The 21,513-nt window shown below is 33.2% G+C and overlaps 2 protein-coding genes across 3 annotated transcripts in view; both read left to right on the top strand.

Moving 5' to 3' along the window:
• Positions 1-10,338, top strand: part of LOC128167458 (proteoglycan Cow-like) — a 129,092-nt gene extending 118,754 nt beyond the window's left edge. The window contains exons 2-10 of one of the 2 annotated variants that reach the window (XM_052833192.1): positions 777-875; positions 3,689-3,749; positions 4,746-4,842; positions 5,588-5,810; positions 6,302-6,352; positions 7,585-7,627; positions 8,043-8,174; positions 8,482-8,883; positions 9,336-10,338. In XM_052833192.1, the coding sequence (XP_052689152.1) occupies positions 792-875; positions 3,689-3,749; positions 4,746-4,842; positions 5,588-5,810; positions 6,302-6,352; positions 7,585-7,627; positions 8,043-8,174; positions 8,482-8,883; positions 9,336-9,385 (1,143 nt within the window). In that variant the 5' untranslated portion in view covers positions 777-791 and the 3' untranslated portion in view covers positions 9,386-10,338. Of the gene's footprint in view, positions 1-776; positions 876-3,688; positions 3,750-4,745; positions 4,843-5,587; positions 5,811-6,301; positions 6,362-7,584; positions 7,628-8,042; positions 8,175-8,481; positions 8,884-9,335 lie in introns of both variants that reach the window. The other variant, XM_052833191.1, reaches the window with a different exon arrangement.
• A 1,431-nt stretch (positions 10,339-11,769) lies between these two features.
• Positions 11,770-20,194, top strand: LOC128167459 (leucine-rich melanocyte differentiation-associated protein-like). Its single transcript, XM_052833193.1, has 7 exons — positions 11,770-11,925; positions 13,195-13,295; positions 14,741-14,867; positions 15,280-15,419; positions 17,171-17,297; positions 19,023-19,110; positions 19,232-20,194. Exons 1-7 carry the CDS (start codon positions 11,848-11,850, stop codon positions 19,309-19,311), a joined length of 741 nt encoding a protein of 246 aa, XP_052689153.1. The 5' UTR covers positions 11,770-11,847; the 3' UTR covers positions 19,312-20,194.
• Positions 20,195-21,513: the final 1,319 nt, after the last annotated feature.

Raw genomic sequence — 21,513 nt, 5'->3', positions numbered from 1 at the left:
TAGTATAGTAAATTTCATTATGATGGTTTAAAAAGGTTTTAAAACGTATATTTTCACTACCATGACCTCATGTGACGTCACACAAAGTTGGTAAAGTTTTCGGTGACCAATCCCAACTTTGGTATGGTGGCAGGGGATAGTTTCGAAGGAAAGACCCGGTCAAAATTTTGAAATAAAGGGAGAACCTGGGGTTTGGCTGGTTATTTGAGGGGTGTAAATTGCTAGAATATTTATTGCATTCATTTTGTGGATAGAGGAGCTCATGTCAATTTCATTGATATATGACACTTTAATACTGGTAGCACTTTTCATCAGATATGGAATAAAAATGCGAAACTGAGGCCAAAATTTTCACTTTCGGTTTTGTGCTTGAAAAGTAGGGTGGGTTCAGAACACGAAATGTCACTCGAAAAGAAGGTGATTGACCCCCCATCAATTGGTGATTATTTGCATGGGTATACATTAAGCTACAAATCCTATGGTAGTTTATGGCAGTTGCTCGGGACTGGAGCGTGGTTCTGGACCCGTGAAAATGTGAAAAAAGGGCAATTTTTCAGAAAATTTTGAGACCGTCCCTGGCTTTTCTTTATAGTGCTATATGTAAGTTGTACTTGTTTTATTCTGAAATGTTTAAAAATTCTCAAGAGTCGGGACCATGTGTCCCCTGAATGCAAACCAATTTTAGCAAATTTAAAAATCCACTGAAAAATTAAATCTCATATATGAGCACTATCTGCCTCAAATTTCCTCGACCAAAAAAACTATCCCCTGCCACCTATAGGAACGTCAACATGGACGGGAAAGTTGTGCTGTGCTTGTTGGTTATCTGGGTTGCAGTCTTAGAGGCTAATCTTCATGGAAAAGATTTCAAAAAGGTGAAATTATCTTTCTTTAAAAACCACCGCACATTACAAAGTATGTAAAACTTTGATAAGTAATGTTTGTTGCAGCTGTGTTGTGAAAGTGTTATATTAATAGGCATTGTTTCATCTATGATCCCTAGATTTCAAACCAACAAGGCATTCATTATTACTGAGCCTATTTTGGTAGGCTTAACATGTCCGGCTCAAACTATTTATAATTGTACAATTAATATATAGCTTTGAACCATTCTTTAAACAATATCAAACTGTATTATAACAGTCTTCAGCAGTGTAATTTTAGAATGTGGATATATGTATCTTTTGCTCAAAATTGTTAAAAAGCTGTATTTGTAATTTTGGATGCTGTACGAGTAACGTGCAAGTACCCATTATTGCCGAAGAATACACAAGTTTTTCTATTTTACTCTCATCACGTAAGCTGTCATGTAAAAATTTCAATGCAGATCTCTGCACTGTTCATTTATTTAATTTGAGTGAATATTTTTATTTTATTTTCATCAATATAGACTTACTTTTGGCTGAAAATAAACCCCGTCCTTGATCCTAGATTTGCAGGAATTTGAGTACCCATTATTGCCGCTCATATCTTATCGTCATTTTTCAGTAATTAAACGGTAAAAAGGTCAAAATTTTAAAACAATCTAGCAAAAAATAAATGTAAGAATATAACATAAAAAATTATATCATAAACGCAATTCAACCATATAATAAGCAATATTGTTTTCGAAATCCCTGCAGCCACATGTATAGCTGCAGGACTGTAGCTCCTGGTCTGAAAAAATTCAGATGGACGACCTGGGAGCTACAGTGCCTCCCATAGTGAAAAACTGCAATTTACTGCGCACAAATAAATGCGCTAGTTTTGGACTGATTAATCTCATTTACAATCACATTCTGTACAAATATTTGATTCCAAAAAATTCCTCGGATATTTTACTACAGATATCGTCACTTAACTTGCCTCTGATATTCTTTTAAACGCCATCATAAGCCCTGTAATTAATAGTGGTGCAAGTTTGTTTACGGTACATTTAGAAATGGCGACTCTCGATCTCGACGTAAATTAACATACTTCATTTTCCGAGATCGGTTATCATGTTTAAGAGAAAGTCTGAGGCAAGTTAAGTGAGGATATCAGTAGCAAATTGACCGAGGAATTTAATGGTACCAATTATTTTTACAGAATTTATGTGAAAATAAGGTTCATAAGTCCAAAACTAGCGCAGTTTGTTGTGCGCCGTAAATTGCAGATTTTTCCTATGGTAGGCACTGTAGCTCCCAGGTTGTCCATCCGATTTTTTTTCAGACCGGGAGCTACAGTCCTGCAGCTACCACATGCACACAATAGGAGGAACATTTGTTTTGCTTCACATGTGTCGGGACAAATGATTAAAAATTAAAGAAATGCATTGTTTATTTATTAAAAGCTTTTTTAGAATAAATTTAAATGAGTCCAGTAAAAGAAATAATGTGTGTGAATTTAAAAAGCAATGCCTCTAAGTTACACCGCAGGTGCGCGGGGATAAATCTTTGATCCGCCTCAGGTTGCAGACAAAATGGCGTCTTACAAGTAAGCAGACGCTCGGTTTTCTTTGTTAAATATTGTGTAGTAGAAATGGCATCTTGCTTACTTTGGTCAAATATCATAACACAGAGGTAAATATTATTCAGTGGCATATGTCATCGCATGGATACAAATGAGATATGTTTTCGTAGGCTTACCTTTGTTACGGTGAGTTCCAAGATGTTTGAAGTAAATTTTCTTCGTTCCCAACTCTTATAGTGTCTTAAAAATTGTGTAATGTATTTATTTTGGTTTGTAGCTAAAAACAACAAATAGTTAGCGGAAATCTTGTTTTCATAACAATCGGCAATAATGGGTACTCGCACATTACTCTAAAGGACCTTTTAATTATGAGTTAATAGGAAATTTTATAAAAATTAATTATTTATATTAAAAATGTACAGTACAAATCCTGTGAAATAGTTTTGTTCTACATCTGATCACAGTACTGAGACCCCTCTCACTTTAGTTTATTTCTGCTGTGATTATGCATACCATATTGATACTGCTAAAATATATGTATTGCTGAAATATATGTATTTTTGATTCAGTTTTGGGGTATTTGGTCTGAACCATAGTTATTTCTCGTCCTATACCTTATTTGCCTAAAATTTGTTAAAATTTTGTTAAATACAATGAACAATATATGTTTATTCAAGTAAAGTTCCCATTATACTGTAAATATCTTTATTGATAATAGTTGTTATTCATTTTTTAATTACCTCCTTTTTAACTTTAAATACTCTCCTATATATGTTTTAATAACTTCATTTATTTATAGTAATATCAAATGAAAGAAGAGTTATCAATTAAAGAAGAGTTATCAATTTTCTACTATGGTTATTTTCATTCTTTTTCACTTGCAAACATTTTTGTCTTGTCTTGAATTCCTCCAAACAACATTGTGTTTAAAGAGAGATATATAATTAAAAATTTGAAATTCGTCTATTCTTAAATTCCTACTGACAGCGAGTGGGAAAGGAGCGAAAATTAAATGGGGGTATTTTCCTGCATACAGTATGTATATCTAAGATGAGAACTTTGTAAGTTGTCAAAACTTGTGTTTGAACCTCTGTAGTTTGTTCACTTATTTTACATACATTACAATATGCAATATGTTCAGAACATGCAGTATGGATTACCAACTATGCCTACTAGATTCCCATGAAAAACAATTTAGTAAAATTTAATTCTGGTGATGGCAAAGTTTAACATCTAATTAATAACCTTTTTTAAACAGAAAATGTGGAAAAAAGAGTTCCATACAGATAAATCCCTGAAATTCAAATGGTTTACAAGAGGTGAGTGTCACAAACTCTATACACTATAATATTATTTATACCGGTATGTATATCATCATAGGTGTAAAGATTTCTTATTCAGAAATTACCAGAATCCTATTCAATGATGTTAAAGATAATGGGCATATTTAGTTACTCAATCGTTTTTTGACTGGAAAGCTAATTCATATTGAATAACTGTTTTGAACACAAATTTAAAAATAAATATTTTCCTATGATAACAAATAAGTAAATATTAATCATACATACACTGTAAACAAAATTATTATTTTTAATGATTGAAATGACAAGGTCCAATTCATGATGAATGTATGATTTAATTGACAAGTTAATAATGATTGGGTTTGTTAGAGCAGTCTAAGTTGTAGTATTTTACTGTTGGGAAAATTAATATTTTTGCTTCTTGAATTAAGAAGCCCATCCTTTACACTACTTGAGGATTAGTGTGCTTACACACATGGAAACTGTCAAGTTTTATCGAACCATATCAATGCCAATTGATGCAAATCCTTAAAGTATTAGTATTTTGTCTGTTAAAAACAAAATATTTCATTGCAACGAAAAATGAAATTTGCTTATTTAGATCTAAAAATGTTTTTAACAATTTCAAAATTGGAAACCATACAACAACACCTATAAGCATTTGAGATGCATTAAACTCATATCTGTTGAAAACATTTATTGGTCTCTAAAGTCATCTGGTAACCCAGAGACTCAACAAATTGAAAAAATACTAAAAAACACAACACCTCCCAAATGCATAGAAATGTGCCCTGGTTCTTTATTTATCAATTGAAAATTGAGAGGGATACATAATTTATCAAAGATGTTTTCCATTAACAACCTTGCATTTTTTACTCAGGCTGTAAAAGCAATGCTAATTGAGTATCTATTATAGCATAAAAACCATTTGTAATAAAGGTTCCAGTAAATGCTTTTAATAGTAGTTTTTAAAACAAATTCAGATGATGTCAATAGATTTTCCCCAATTTACAGGAACATGTCTGGAAGAATGTAAGAAAAATGAAGTTTGTGTGAAAGAAAAAGGAACTGATAAATCAGTGTGTTTGGCTAGACACATAGTAAGAGACAGGTGAGTCTTGGTCCCCTGTCACGGTGTGAGGTACAAATACACCTGAACAGGTACATCAATAAGAGGTACACTGTATGCATTAGAATCACTTTATTCCTGTATTTCCTGGCCAATATATCTAATGTCATTAAGTTTGTTGTACATGGTGTATAATTTTGAATTAATGTGTGTCATTCTGTAACATTATTGGATAAGATGTAACTAGATAGGGTAGCACCTTACGAGGAATGGACTTGAAGTACAGATGTTAAAGCTAACTGAGAAGGTTCCATGTAATCATGCCTCTCTCTCCTGAATGTGGTGTAACTTGATCTGTGTCAGTTAGAAGCTCGTCTCTTGTCTGTCACCTGGGGCTACATTTCACTAGAAACCCTACCTGATGTTAACCCAGTTTAAGTCACGTTAATGTAAAAGAAATAACATGCTGATATTATCTTCCTTCTTAACTAAACAAAGTAAGAAGAAAATGAAGTTTATTCATGAACCACATACAACTTCAGAATGCACTTCTATTATTATGGCATTTAGAACATTGTTTACCTAGCAGGCTTGCTGATGGTACATGTATAATGGCGTGGTTGACTTCACTTGATATTGGATTGGAAACTTTAAAAAAAAACCACAACCTTTCACAATTGTCATAAAAAAGTTTAAGATTCTAGGGTTTACATGTACTTAATGATGCAGATTTATTTGTAGGTAGTAAAACTGATTTATTTATTTGTCAATACTTTTGCTATTGCAGTCGAAGACTATTGCGCAAGAGCCGCCGCTTAGGTAGAAGAAACTTCCAGCATGGCAAACATGCCAGATTCAATAAGAGACATCATTTCCAGGAGAGGCTAAGCAAGCACCAAAAGCATGGACTGGATTATTATGAAAAGAAAGCACTGGAGTTCTCAAAATATCAAGATAAAATAAATATTTTGAAGAACAAGCATGGCATGGTTCACAAACGAAGGAATCCAGTATGTTGATGTATATTTTATGTTTTAATTATAGTGCCATTTTGATTTGTAAAGGTGATATACTGAGATTAATTTGGACTGTAAAAAAGTGACAAGTCAGTAATGGTTAAAGACATAAACAGTATCTGTAAAAATTTGACTAATAGACAATCGATTTTCCAAAAGTAGGGAGTTTTTGATGATTTTTTAAACAAAAGAAAATTTTAATCAACTTCTATATATGGCTTTAAAAGATTTAAAATAAAAAATTTAGGAAGAAAACTAAAATGCTATTTATTTCCAATGGTTCCTGACTTGTATGTTTTTAGAATTAATTGCTTCTAGTAATGGCATTTCCATTTTGAATTAAGAAAAGCTTATTGCACTGAATATCTGGAAGCTGCATACATGTATGATTTATCTGATGAATGTATTCAATATCTTTTGCATAGTAGATTTTATTAAGGTATTAAAAGTTTCACATGAGAAATGACTTTTATTTTTTTTAACAGGGAAAGGTCTCCAAAGACAGGATCCTGTTAGAAAAGATGGAGGATGCCAAGGTGAATGGGGTACTTTAGAGTTATAGGAGTTAGTGATCTTGCGTGTATCTGATAAAGCTTTTTAGGTTACCTGAGTCACTCAGGTGACTTATTGCTATTTGTTTTTGTCCGTCATCGTTCGTCAGTCGTAAACTTTTGAACGTTTTAAGCCTCTTCTCTGGAACCACTGAACCAATTTCAACTTTTGCATATAGCATCTTTGGGTGAAGGGGATTCAAAATTTGAAATTCATTGCTTCTGCCCTCCAAGGGCCTGAGAGGTGGGGCCAAGACCATCAAACCATAAAAATGAATGCAATCTTAAACAAAGTACTGATGGGAGTTGATTTTATCGATTGTTATTTATTTTAAAATCAACGATATGTTATTTTGCATGGCAATTAAATTCCTATAAGTATTTGAATTACGCACATATGAATCCTACAAGAATTTCGTGAAAATCCATTATCAATCATGTTGTGTAATATTCAAAGAATTATTCCATCAAACTATGTATTAGTTATGGAAATAGTTATGAGAAATTGTATGGATCCAAGCAAAATTGAACTCTACTCTCGTTCAACCAGACTCTCAGCTGTATCGTTAATCTCCGACAAGCAAGAGAGACTTTATGCTTGTCGGAGATTTACGGAGACAGCCGAACGTCTGGTTGAACGAGACTATATTGAACTCTGGCGTAGGAATACATAAAATGTACGACTTCAAAAAATATCTAAATTGTTCGTACCATTTAAAGTCTGACTATTTTACAAGGTATCTATAAATGAGTTTCCTTGAAGAACAATGCTTAAGAACTCATTACATCGAATTTATTGATTAGAACTAAACGTTGTCAGCGGTGTTAATTTGTGCTTAGGTCCAAACACTGTTTCACTTTCGGTTTGCCTGAGTAACTGCATAGGAGAGTTGATTTAAATCAACTCCCAAAAAGATTTACTCTTTCCTCCTTGACATCATACAGTCAACTGCTGACATGATTGTAATAAGCATTAAGCTATCTACCAACATTGTGATATTCATGGCACTTGGGTCAGGGGTTCTGGCAAAAGGTAGGGGCTCTAAAGATTGTATTGTGAAAATGCATTAATTTATTAATGCATTAGAAGTATGTAAATTACAATCATGTTTAGTTTATGTATTTCGATACATTTAAATTTTGTGAAAGATTGCATTTACATAAATTGTATCTGAAGGTATGTATAACATAATTAGCAATGGATTTTATCGTTTCAGGAATTGATGAAACACATGGCTCCTAAACCAGCCTCTGAATCAGGTAAAATGGATTCCAATCATTTTGTCCATCCCTCAACACTGTAATATATTAATATCTTAAAATATTCTATTCTGACTGGCCCACTTTTGATTGCCTTAACATAATTACATGTATCTATTTTGTAGGACATATGATTAATAATGTTTAAATATATCTCACATGCAGTCACATCTATATGTTCTTGATGTTGTATCAAAACTGTGCAAATTAATGGCATTTTGAAAATTATTTCACTAAGATTTATATCATAAAGCATACACTCTGTAGGTAAAACATTAATTTCATTAATTTAATAAAACCTACATTTAATCATATATATGTACATTGTACATGTGATGGCTTCTTCATGAGTTTTTTCTGTATATTTTTATTGTAAAGATTGTAAGTGGATTACGAATGTTGTTGATTTATTTAGTTTGTGACAAGAAGGACCTAGAAAAGATGGCTGTTCGCCTCCAGGGCTGGTTTGTAACACTTCATGAGAAGCACCATGAGGAGAAGGTCCACGGCCATGTCTCAAAGAGAAGTGTGAGCGAACCTCAAAAAGGTGGGTACAAAACTCAGTAAAGTGAGGAGTTGATGTACCTTGTTGTTTGGGGAATTAACTGTCATTTCCAAATGTTTGTTTAAATGATAAATCATCAAATAATTGAATTAAAGTGGCATAAATTGTAAAACCTCTAATGTTGTTTTGGCTGTAATAAACTGATGTGGCTAAAATGATCAGCATACCTTTTTCAAGGAAATTATCATTATAAGTCAAAATGAGAGACACATTTAAATTTGTAATATTTTCTTTCCTCTGCATTGAAAAGAACATGTTTTGATAACAAGTGCTCTTCTTGAATTTGTAGATGGAAAGTGTCACTGTGTCAAGTCAGTGATGTGGCAGTTCCATCAGCTGGACAAGAACCAAGACCATCACCTGGACAAACACGAGATGGCAGTGATGGAGAACAACCAGAAGGAAGCTTGTATGAGGCCATTCCTCAACTCATGTGACACGGACGCCGACTCACATCTCAGTAAACAGGAGTGGTGCTGCTGCTTCCAGGCTGAGGCCCCGTGTGACCTCGCCCAGAAAGAGGCCAGGGAAGGGAAACTCCTGGGCGCCACAATGCCAAGGTGCACTGTGGAAGGCTACTTCAAGAGGATGCAGTGTAATTCTAGCACAGGATTCTGCTGGTGTGCGGACTTCAATGGAAACGAGATCAGAGGGACACGGATGTCCATGAAGAAGGGGGAGCCTAACTGTGGTAGGTCAGGGCTGGACCAGTGATCAGCTGTTTGTAAATGTACCGATACTGATATTATGTTAGTGATTGAACAGTATAATAATAATAATCTATGATAAGAAAGATATATATTTCAATATGAGCATCATACCTATACCATTATGACATGTTGATCAATGATAAAATGTGATGAAATTGTTCGCAATTCAATTTTAAATTCATGATTAACATCACTGAAACAAAGTTAAGAATGTTAATGCGATCAATTGTAGAAAATATACCGGTAAATAACCTTTTAACATTTAAATACACTTGATGATTAACTACAAGAGTACAGCTATTCTTTCAATTGAACAGCATTTATATCTAAGTGTACATTTTTGTTTTACTTAATGTAAATTTTTCTATTTTCAATTACAGTATTATCTACATGGTTGATGTACATTTATGTCTATGACCTATTTTATTTATAGGGAAGTTTGATGCCCTTGGACGTGCCAAGACTACAATGAAGATGAACTGATTCTGCCGCTCCTAAACAATTCATTGCTGAAATTGTCTACAATATATTAGTATATTATTTAAAACAATGCTGTTCTATTTTTGGCTTAAAAGTAGTTGAAAAGAATTTCTATGCAACAATATTTGAATGGTGTTCAAAGATTTTATGATCAAAGAAATATATACAAATGTATTTTTACTATATTGATTCCAATTTTATCTCCTTTGTATCTATATATATGTACAAACATTTATTATGATGTTTTGATTTTATTTTGTATTTGATATTACCAGAAACTACCGTATATCTATCTATATATCTAGGTTTGGAAAGCATTTTAAGAAAACTTTTTGAGAGCCATTTTGCTGCTCTTTTGAACTTGGCCCACCGTATTGCCTTTGTAACGTCTCTTAGCATTTGATATGTCACATTTGACCCAGCTTGTACTTGCCTTTAATAGTGTTAAGTCAATAGATGTACACCTGTAGTTATTACTACTTTTCATTTACATATGCAGGATTCTATGTACATGTATGTGTCAGTCTTTTGTGTATACACTCCACCAATGGTTGTTTATGTGTTGGACATTTTTGATTGGTTGTGAAATTTTTATTGTTTTAGATTTATACTCCCATATACAATTTTTGTGAACTTTTTTTAAAAATCTGAACATTGATACTTTTTTATCTCATGAGATAGTAATTTATCTCAAGACAGTAACAATGTGGATAAGAGCATTTTTTTGTATGAATCTTTCATCAAACTGAATGTGGAAGCTAAACATTCAAGAAATGACATTCTTGTTAAATATTTGTACATTATAAAACCATCTTTTATGTGACCTTTTTTAAAGTAAAACTTTATTTTGATTTAAACACAAACAAAACAACGAAAAAAACAGTGTTTCACTTTTGCTCAAAGTTTGCTTGTATTTAAAACTGCTTGCCTTCTATTGATTAAATTATAGCATTCCAGGCTGTGTTTTAGTTGGTCCTCTATGCTTAGTATCTAAACTGAACACTTATGATATTAAAAGGATGGCATCAACCTGTCTGTACCCTGTACATACTTGTTTCAAATTAATGCTGTACAAGTTCCAATGGAATGAATTGTCTTGCATATGGTTTAACAATTTCTGCCTTTTGCACCATATTGTATCGGAAGAAGTTGAGCATCTTTTCTTAGCTTATGGAATTTTTGTTGTGCTTGGCCCACATACAGTGACTATTATAAATAATTTATACATACTATTTGTAGAAATGTTCCTTAGTTATCTTGAAATACTGTGGATTCATTTAAATTCGTGGATGTCGATTTTTCGTGGATTGGGGGATTTTTATTTATTCATGGGGATGTAATTTCGTGGATGTGTCAGTTTTTAGTGTCAGTAAGGTAACTTACTCTTTCAAAATTTGTTTTCATCGAGGATGTAAATTCTTGGGGAAGGGTTACCAACGAATACCACGAAAATTGAGCCACCACAAATTTTAATGATTCCACAGTATTTAGTTTGTGAAAAACCACCATAAAGTCATGTCCTCACATACTATGCCTTCAGAATACCTGTAACAACTTCACACAACATGCCATTGGATTATCTTGCTACACATCAAGAGCTGTTGTGCTAACAAAGCTTCATGAAACTCGCCATCTCCCACATGCAATCCAGCCAACACAACTTCAAACTATGTGCCTTAGCATTAGCACAACTTCACCTATCTAGTTGTTCTTGAAAACATTACACGTCTCAAACATGCTATTCTTTGTGGCATTTTCGTGATGCTTTGTTGGATGGTGGTGAGTTGTGCGAGACCTTCATGGTAAGTTTTGTGAAGTACTGTTGGTAGTTGGGTTAGCGTTTTGTAATAGTGTGATAGCCAATCTGTTTTGATACTCGAGAGCGGTAGCGTATCAGAACAGCTGATTTTAATCGGATCGTGTGACAGTATGTTATAAAGTTGTGTTGCAGCGATGGCGTGTTATTTTAGGTTGTGCAAGGTATGTAAAGTTGTATAAACATAAAGGCATGTTTTATGACAATGCAAAGGAGTGTGATTTTCCCCCAAGGCCCTATTTTAAGTCATAGCTAATTGCTTTATACACTTATTCATGCATGTCACTCATCCCCCGGTTTAAGTTCTTATTGGCAATATCTTACAACCATTATAATAACAATGCCAGTTGGCTTAAAAGTGAAAGACTGAAATTTTGGTAAGTTAATAAAAGTTATACCATACGTCCTTGAAAATGTTGAACCCCATATAGTTCAAAATATGTTCAAAACTCAGATTAACAGCTGATTAAAGGTATCTTCAGAAAATATTAATTCTCATATAGGCAAAGCTTTGCTGAAACAAGAGAGTGTAAAGAAAATTACTTTAAAATATAACTTATCAGAACTGTCAATCTAAGCACGTTTCTAGTTTCAGTTTCGACTCACTCACGTGACAAGTGTTTTGAGTGCAATATCACGTGATGTAAATATGGCTGACGATCAACACGAAGAGAATCAAGAAATCGAAGAAGATGATGTCCCTAGGCCTGTTTTTGACGATGGAATGGTAAGATTTGTTTATTTTGCTTCTGTGTTGGACTAATTTAAATTTTGATCGTGTGTACTGAAACCAGTCGTTTGATGCAAGATGCAATCATAGTCTGAATAGTAGACCCATTTTCACACATTTTGTCTTTAGAATCTACAGACTGTAAAGATGTATGATTTCGATAATTCTAGAAAGGCTAGAGTCATAGCAGACATCATTCTCATCAGCCTGATTCACTGTAATTCACATTTTACAACATCTTTTAACAGTTCTAATGTTATTTTGCTTTATGCCATAGTTTTAACAATACATGTAATGTTATTCTCTTTTGAGAAGTGGACAGGCATAGTCTACATCCATGGACAGGCATAGTCTACATCCATGTGGATGTAGGCTATGCTTGTCCACTTCTCAAAAGAGAATAAATAATACCACAGCTAAATTTACTAGTATATTAATTAATTCACTGAATGTCATTTATTAGAACTTTGACGCACCAGGTCTTATATACTATAGTATGTCCCAAGTAATTGTTTTCATCACTTTTTGATGATTTTTAATTAAGATAAACATACCTGTCATTGGAGTACAATTCAGATTGATAAAAGTGAAGAAATTCAAAATTTCTTTGTTGATGTATTATCTGTTTTTACCTGGAGAATTTTACAGGAATCAAAACAAACATCATAATACGGAGATTCTAAATGGGAAATTTTTACATCTTTTCTTCATTCTTCAAGTACTCTAGACACATCACACAATTTTTCATTGTTATCATTTTGGATACTTTCATGTCTTTTGCAATGCAAAATCCGCGTAGACTTTTTATTTTGGACTGTGTAATTAAACCTGAAGCGGTAGAGGGGGTGTTTCAAAACAGATAACCTGGTCTTTTTTCATTCTAATTTATGAATGTTTTTAGTTTGGGTGCAAAGGTAGTTATGGTTATCAAGATATTACACAAAAACTGGTGGAAGCAAAAACTTATGACAGAGTATATTAGTATATACATCCTGGACACACTGTACATATTTACCATAATTTGATATCATGATACAAATTACAAACGAGCAGTACTGAATGCTATGCACTCTTCTTTTTAATCTCAATCTTTGAACATGGAATTACCGTAGTTTATATATATGTTTATGAGTCATAAAAATTCTTTTGCTTGTTGCAATTCAAAAATGTTTTACATCTGTAATATGCCTCTAAATTATGTTCAAATACTGAGTATAGAATACATGCAGCCAACTTGAATTAACATTTTGGTCTTTGTATGAACAGCTTTCACTGGCTGGACAGGATCTTACGAAAATCCCTGTGGAAGCTGTCAATGAATTTGCTGAGAAAACAAAAAGATTAGATCTGAGTTTTAATTGTTTAAGGTAAGTACAATTGAATACAATAAGAATTATCTTCATCAGTCCTCAGGTAAATAAGTTGTCACAAATTAAGAATATACATGTACATGTAGTTTGATGTACATGCGTGTATAACCCTTTTCTCAGATTCAACATTATGACAAGATCTGATTGAAATTTAAATTAAAATGTAATTGCTATTCGTATTCTATTTTTAGTGTAATCAAATAATATTTGGCAGAAATTGACTTTCTTAAAAAAAAAAAAGATTATAAATTGAATACATGTATAACATTCCAAACAGTTACTGTTAAATCCTCTTACGCAAGTACTAAATTCCACGATTCCGCTGTTTTGTATTAAATCGTGAGAATATAAAATCGCGATCACTGATTTTTTGTTATAATTTCCTATAGTTCAAAACTGTCTGAAGAATAAAAGCGAGACTTTAAAATCTGCGAAGGTTACTTCTCACAATTTTACGTGGAAATGAATTCCTCACGTCTAATTAAGAATCTACAGTAATTTGTTAGAAAGCCAATTTCTGCCAATTTAAAATGTTGTTTTTGATACCGTAATTAAGAACGTTTTATTCACTTTTAAATACAATGTATAACCTAAATAAAGTGCTAAATTAGCACTATTCCAATTCATTAGTAATGGTGAATGACATTAGTGTTGTAATAAATTTAGTAGAAGATTATTTATGCCAATAACGCTCAGCCTAAATAGAATGATGTACATTGCACTTACATTATTTTACAGAGATATAACTGATGATAGATAATTTTAAAAAATGGAAGCATTTAATTTTTCTTTAATTTGTACCTTGGGACTTACTGTATGCAATATATTGTAAACCAACTTTTCTTTGTGAGGATTTTATGTTGTGATTAATCGATGTTAAACTTGTCTGCAGCTACGGTAATTAATTTTTCAAGACAAAACCTTATGTTGATACTGGTATTATTAAACAGAAAAGAGGGACATTAAGCATCATGTTTGTGGCAAGGAATTTTGTGACAACAATTTTTATGAATTTTTCTTGCAAGCAAATTATAGTTGGTTTTCAGCATAAATATGCTATGCTGTTAATATATACTGCAAGTTCAATTTGTTGAATTGATTGTTCAAGATAAAATGAGCAAGACTTGTTTGTGCAGCTTTTTCTCGATCTTCATGCAACGCATGAACATCTTTGATTTGTTTAAATATATAGGTCCTATAGGCTAGGTCCACGATGTTTATTTAAATCTTGTATTTATTTAAAAGTATTTTCGTAACACAAAATGTCTTTTTGATAATAACAATGACCGGTACAAGCTATTTTTTTTCTTAACTGTATGGAAGATGATGCCTTTTATATATTATATATTTTGTTGTAATGTTAGCATTAATTCAAGAAAACTAACCATTTTCTGGAGGTTGGACTAATTACGTTGATGGTTTATAAATACATTGTTTTGTAGATCTTTGGATGGACTTGAGAAGTTTTCACAGCTAGAGGAACTTGTCCTAGACAACAATGCCCTAGATGATGACATAAAGTTTCCAATGCTCAAAAACCTTCACACTGTTACTTTAAATAAAAATAGAGTATCCTTTTTGTTGATTTGAACAAACTAAATTGCTCAAATTTTTAGATGATCTTTATAGATTTTCATTTGATTTGTGAATAACAGTTCTAATTAATACTATACACAATGATTAAGATGTGTACAAACATATAAAGCCAAAACCAACTCTCTCTCTCTCTCTCTCTCTCTCTCTCTCTCTCTCTCTCTCTCTCTCTCTCTCTCATTTCGACATCATTACTGATCAATTTTTTGTTAGTAAGTATTGCAAAAATGTGCATCCTTTGATGATGTGATTTTGAACACTGCTTGTAAATGTGCACTTACAAGTACACAATGTTAATCGGCTTTCATTTGGTGATGGATGTGATTTTGAACTTGATCCTCCTTGTAATGTTGACATTTCTCATACTTCTTCCTTAAACACCGCTCAGATAACAAATCTTGATCAGCTTCTGAATAACATCTCTAAAAATCTTCCAAGTTTGACATATTTAAGCATGCTAAGTAATGAAGCATGCCCCAATCAGCTGTCAAGTCTGGATAAAGACGAAGAGGATTACCAGAGATATAGGTAATGTGGTCTTGCCATACATATAGATAAATTAATCTTAAAAGATATAGGTAGTGTGTTTGTTCTTACCCAAGATACAGGTATTGCATTTGTTCTTACCTGAGATACAAAAGGTGCATTTGTTCTTACCCGAGATACTTGTGGCATGTTTTTTCTTAACTGAGATGCAGGTAACCTGTTTAGTCATATCTAAAATACAGGAAGTGTGATTGTTTTTACCTGAGATACAGTTAGCGTGTTTTTCCTACATGAGACACAGGTATAGTTTGTTCTTACCTGAGATACAGGTAGTGCATTTGTTTTTACTCAAGATACAGGTAGTGTGTTCATTCTTACATGAGATACAAGTAGAGTGTAATTACATGAGATACAGGTAGTGCATTTGTTATTACCCAAGTAATACAGGTAGTTTGTTTGTTCTTTATTAGTTATAGGAATGCTTTAACTAAGGTGCTTTTTACACATGTTTACCATTGTTTCTGCCATTTTAGTACATTTTACACATGTACACTTATATAAGCTAGCTAAAACATGTAAGTACGTTGTACCGTATAATATCATATACATGTATCAAGTTGTCTACTGGTGATAGTTCTTGTGTAAAATTGAGAGGAAACAACTTGGCTTTGTACTTAAACAAAGAAAGTTGGCCATTGAAAGTTAACAAAGAAACAATAATGTAATTATTTGTTAAAGCAATATATGAACTGAGCACTGTATACATGCATGGTTGTTATAATTCTACACATGAATTTAACCTTAAATAAGACTGAATCTGCATGAACATATTGCATTTCATTACATGTTTGGAATATCAAATATTACATAATTATTTACAAGATAACTATGATTTAATTTTACATGAATCAGAGCCCATAAATAGGTTTCTCCACACTAAGGACTATTATTACATGTATTTGATAAGACCATTAACATGTATCTGCCCTTACATATCTTGATAAGATATATAAACACTATACCTCTATGTACTGGCTATTACAACAATCTGGATAATAATTACCACTGCTCAGTATGAATTAATTGTTCATCTAAGACATCAGTAAAAGGGGTCATTTCCTGCAATTTTTCAAATAGATTTTTTTTTAAATAGTCTTTTTTCCCATCTCTTATAAGGTCTTAATTTGGAAAGATATCGAGCAAGTCTACTCAAGTACCATATTTGTGTGTAACTGTTCATATTACTGTGGTTTCATTAATTTTCGTGGGTACCAATTTTCGTGGATTTTCTGAAAACCACAGTTTCAAGGATACGTAAATTCGTGGCCAATGATCCTATCAAATCAAAATGTTAGTTGAAATCGAACTTCAATGAACATTTAATTTCGAGGATCAACTTAACATTGAAATCCATGAAAATTGGTATTCAACGAATATTGATGAAACCACAGTATTTGACTTACAGTACCGGTAAATACTGGTAGGTAAGCAAACATGTACTCAATCTTAATTTTTTTTAAAAATGAAGGGAAACATTTTCTCCAAATATCATTAATGTGAAATAATAAATATACAGCATATGGTCCTTTATATATTATTTATAAAACCTCATGCAATTTTTTTCTATCTTTGAAGTTATAAATCACAACAATTTTTCAATAAAACTTTTCTCACAAATATTGCAGCTCATTCATGTGTTGTTTAAACTGTACTCTGGAAGAAAATTAACCCAACTGTGAATATATAATATCTTAATGCTATAATGTAAAAGCTTGTTTGTGTGTTTATGGCAGGTATTACGTTTTGTTCCAATTGCCTGGACTAAAGTTCCTAGATTCCACAAGTGTAAAAGATGAGGAACTAGCAGAGGCAAGAAGAGTTGGACCATTTATGCAGGTCATCAAGGTCAGGGAGGAAGAGGTAAGAGGTCCTGTCTAAGAACTGATGTAAAACAGGAAGAGGTAAAAGGTCCTATCATATAACTAATTTCAGTGAGATAGAGCTAGGTTATAGGTCCTGTCATAGAAATGATCTCAAGGTAGAAGAGGTGAGAGGTCCTGTTTAGGAACTGATGTAAAAGAGAAAGGTTTGAGGTCAAATCTAAAAATGATAAAAAAAGAGGAGGAGGTTAAAGGTCCTATCTTAGATCTGATGTGAAAAAGGAATAGTTAAGATGTATCTTCAAATTGATTTGGAAGAGGTAAGAGATCCTATCTAAGAACTGATGTATACATAAGAGGCAGAGATTAGAGGTCCTATCTTAGATCTGATGTAAGGTGGAAGAGGTTAGAGGTCCTACCTTAGACCTGAAAAGAATATGAGAAAAGAGTTCCTATCTTAGAACTGATGTGGAAGAGGTTAGAGGTTCTGTCTAAGAATAGATGTGAAAATAGAAGAGGTAAGAGGTTCTGTTTTTAATCTGATGTAAAAGTAGAAGAGATTAAAGGTTAGAGGTCCTATCTTATAAGTGATGTAAAAGAGGATGAGGAAACTCTGGTACTATCTTAGAAGTGATGTAAAAAATGATGAGGAAAGAGGTCCTATCTTAGAAGTGATGTAAAAGAGGATGAGGAAAGAGGTTCTATCTAAGTAGTGATATAAAAGAGGATGAGGAAAGAGGTCCTATTTTAGAAGTGATGTAAAAGAGGATGAGGAAAGAGGTCCTATTTTGGAAGTGATGATCATCACCATCATGTAAAAGAGGATGAGAAAAGAGGTCCTTTTTAGAACCAATGTAAAAGAGGAAGAGGAAAGAGGTCCTATTTAAGAACTAATGATAAGGAGGAAGAGGTAAGAGGTCCTATCTTAGAACTGATGTCAGGGAGGAAGAGGTAAGATATCCTGTCTTAGAACTGATTTCATAGAAGAGGTAAGGGGTCCTGTTTAAGAACTGATGATAAGGAGGAGGATGTTATAAGTCATATCTTAGAACTAGTGTAAAGGAGAAAGAGGTAAGAGGTTCTGACTGATAACTCATATTTTTATGCCCCCCCTTCGAAGAAGGGAGGGCATATTGCTTTGCTGCTGTCTGTTGGTCTGTCGGTCGGTCCACCAACTGTTTCCACTCATTTTCTTCGCAGGGGATGAACATATTGAAATGAAATTTGGTATACAGGTTTATCATGATAATCAATATTGGATATGATCGAGCAATTTTCGACAGGGTTATGGCTCTTGGACGTAGAAAAATTCCAGTTATTTGCAGTTTCCACTCATTTTCTTCGCAGAGGATGCACGTATTGATATAAAATTTAGTATACAGGTTTATCTTAATAATATCGAGGTCAATTTGATTTTGGGTATGATAGAGCAATTTTCGACAGAGTTATGCCCCTTGGACTTAGAAAAATTTCAAATATTTGCAGTTTTCGTTCATTTTCTTTGTGGATGATTCCAAGGGAGGGGGCATACGTATTTCACAAACATCTCTTGTTATGATTTCTTATTTTAAAAGAAATCATAAATGCTAATATGTACACTTCTAGAATGTAGTGGAAATTCTGTAAATGTATGTTTCACCTGTAGATTGTTCCTGTTTATTGAATTACCTTATTTACAGGCAGCAATCAAATGATTCAAAAGCAGTTCCAAGAAAGTGTTAATTTTCATCTGGAATTTATGACAGATTAACAATTATCTTTACAGATAGAACATAAAGAAGAAGGAAACGATACAGAACCATCAGCATTCACACCTCTTCCAAATTCCACCAAAAGTCTGGAGAAACCAGTTGGTGGGTCTCTCTCTCTCTCTCTCTCTCTCTCTCTCTCTCTCTCTCTCTCTCTCTCTCTCTCTCTCTTTTATGCTCACATGTACATCATGTTTAACCACCATATTTTGTTTATTTTCCATAGCATCATTTGGCAAGAGTAAATATATCTATTATGGAAAGCACTCAGAAGGGAATAGATTCATCAGAAACAAAGACTTGTGAAATTACCTTTATCAAAGACAAGGACAATTCCAATATTACATTTTAAAAAATAATCACCGACCCTTGGTTGACAGTATTTTCACATCATCCAATGTGATTCAGAGAGCATCTTGAAAAATCATAACAAGAATGAAATAAGAAAGACTTGATAATTTGTCATTACATTTACTTACCAGTAAATACGATAGAAAACGGCAAAATATGTTCAATCCCATTACTCGTACATCAAGGAATATGTAAGATGATTAAAAAAAAACAAAGATTCTAAATTTTCCAAATGCATAATGGAATTTGTGTTGTATATGGGTTGTTCATATTATTTGCATATACTCTTGATTATACATGTACTTGATTACTACTACAAATTTAGTTACTCTATTGGGTTTTTTTTTAAGGGAAGGGGGGGAATTCCCAAGGCTCCTGTTAGTTTTTGGTCTTCAACTTACCATATGTTTGTAGTATCTTTAAATTGTACAAAGATTTAAAGATCACTGAGTAAGAATAATGTTCATATGTATTTGGTCTTTATGAGTGGAAATAATGAATGAATAGAGAGCCTTTTAAGTAACAGTATATGTGATTATCAAATGCACCAATATCTGTACATTCAACATAAATAGTGAGTAGGACTCTCGGTCTTGGTTAACACCACAGTGAAGGCGATCTACTTCATCATCTGTGTAAACTAAAGAATTGTGTAAATACAGTTACTGTGTAACACTCAGATGTTTTACATTCTAGAATGAGTAGTGGTTGATCCGCACTTATGATTTGTACAACTGGTTGTTCAGCTAGTATAAATTTTTTTTAAAAATACTTGTAAATATATTGATGTGTTACAAGTTGTCCACATGTCAAATGAAATAAAGATACAGATGGAGTATGTTTCTCTTTGTTTTCTTAAAGGTGTGTTGTTATATACCTCATTAAAATATTTCTATTTTTTAAACATGTCATCTGATTGAACAAGACAGTCACACGATAGGCCATGTCAACTGATTGATCTAGACAGTCACATGATTGGTTATGTCAACTGATTGATCTAGACAGTCACATGATAGGTCATGTCAACTGATTGATCTAGACAGTCACATGATAGGCCGTGTCATCTGATTGATCTAGACAGTCACATGATAGGTCATGTCAACTGATTGATCTAGACAGTCACATGATAGGTCATGTCAACTGATTGATCTAGACAGTCACATGATAGGTCATGTCAACTGATTGATCTAGACAGTCACATGATAAGCCATGTCAACTGATTGATCTAGACAGTCACATGATAGGTCATGTCAACTGATTGATCTAGACAGTCACATGATAGGTCATGTCAACTGATTGATCTAGACAGTCACATGATAGGTCATGTCAACTGATTGATGTAGACAGTCACATGATAGAGCATGTCATCTGATTGATCTAGACAGTCACATGATAGTTGATGTCAACTGATTGATCTAGACAGTCACATGATAGAGCATGTCATCTCTGACTGATCTAGAGAGTCACATGATATCCCATGTCATCTGATTGATTTAGACAGTCACATGATATGTCAACTGATTGATCTAGACAGTCACATGGTAGGCCGTGTCATCTGATTGATATAGACAATCACATGATTAGCCATGTCATCTGATTGATCTAGACAGTCACATGATAGGTTATGTCGTCTGATTGATCTAGACAGTCACATGGTAGGCGGTGTCATCTGATTGATATAGACAATCACATGATTAGCCATGTCATCTGATTGATCTAGACAGTCACATGATAGGTTATGTCGTCTGATTGATCTAGACAGTCACATGGTAGGTTATGTCAACTGATTGATCTAGACAGTCACATGGTAGGCCGTCAACTGATTGATCTAGACAGTCACATGATAGGTTATGTCAACTGATTGATCTAGACAGTCACAAGATAGGTTATGTCAACTGATTGATCTAGACAGTCATATGATTGGTTATATTAACTGATTGATCTAGACAGTCACATGGTAGGCCGTGTCATCTGATTGATCGAGACAGTCACATGATAGGTCACGTCATCTGATTGATCTAGACAATCATGTTAATGACTCAGGTGCCCTAATAATATTCAATTTCCCACATCCAGGAAATTCTGCACTGCAGAAATTTATTTATGTACCATCTAAAAACTTTGGCTACAAGAAATATTTATTTTATTATTTAATCG

Source organism: Crassostrea angulata, chromosome 10, assembly GCF_025612915.1.
Source record: "Crassostrea angulata isolate pt1a10 chromosome 10, ASM2561291v2, whole genome shotgun sequence".
NCBI lineage: Eukaryota > Metazoa > Mollusca > Bivalvia > Ostreida > Ostreidae > Magallana > Magallana angulata.
Note: the sequence above shows the minus strand (reverse complement) of the source record. Positions and strands in the feature narration are given on the sequence as shown.

Bases quoted from the DNA above. Each gene is read 5' to 3' on its own strand.
- LOC128167459 (XM_052833193.1), top strand. From the start codon at position 11,848: ATGGCTGACGATCAACACGAAGAGAATCAAGAAATCGAAGAAGATGAT. The intron at 13,296-14,740 runs GTAAGTACAATT...ATTGTTTTGTAG, and splicing joins CTGAGTTTTAATTGTTTAAG to ATCTTTGGATGGACTTGAGA. The intron at 17,298-19,022 runs GTAAGAGGTCCT...TTATCTTTACAG, and splicing joins TCAAGGTCAGGGAGGAAGAG to ATAGAACATAAAGAAGAAGG.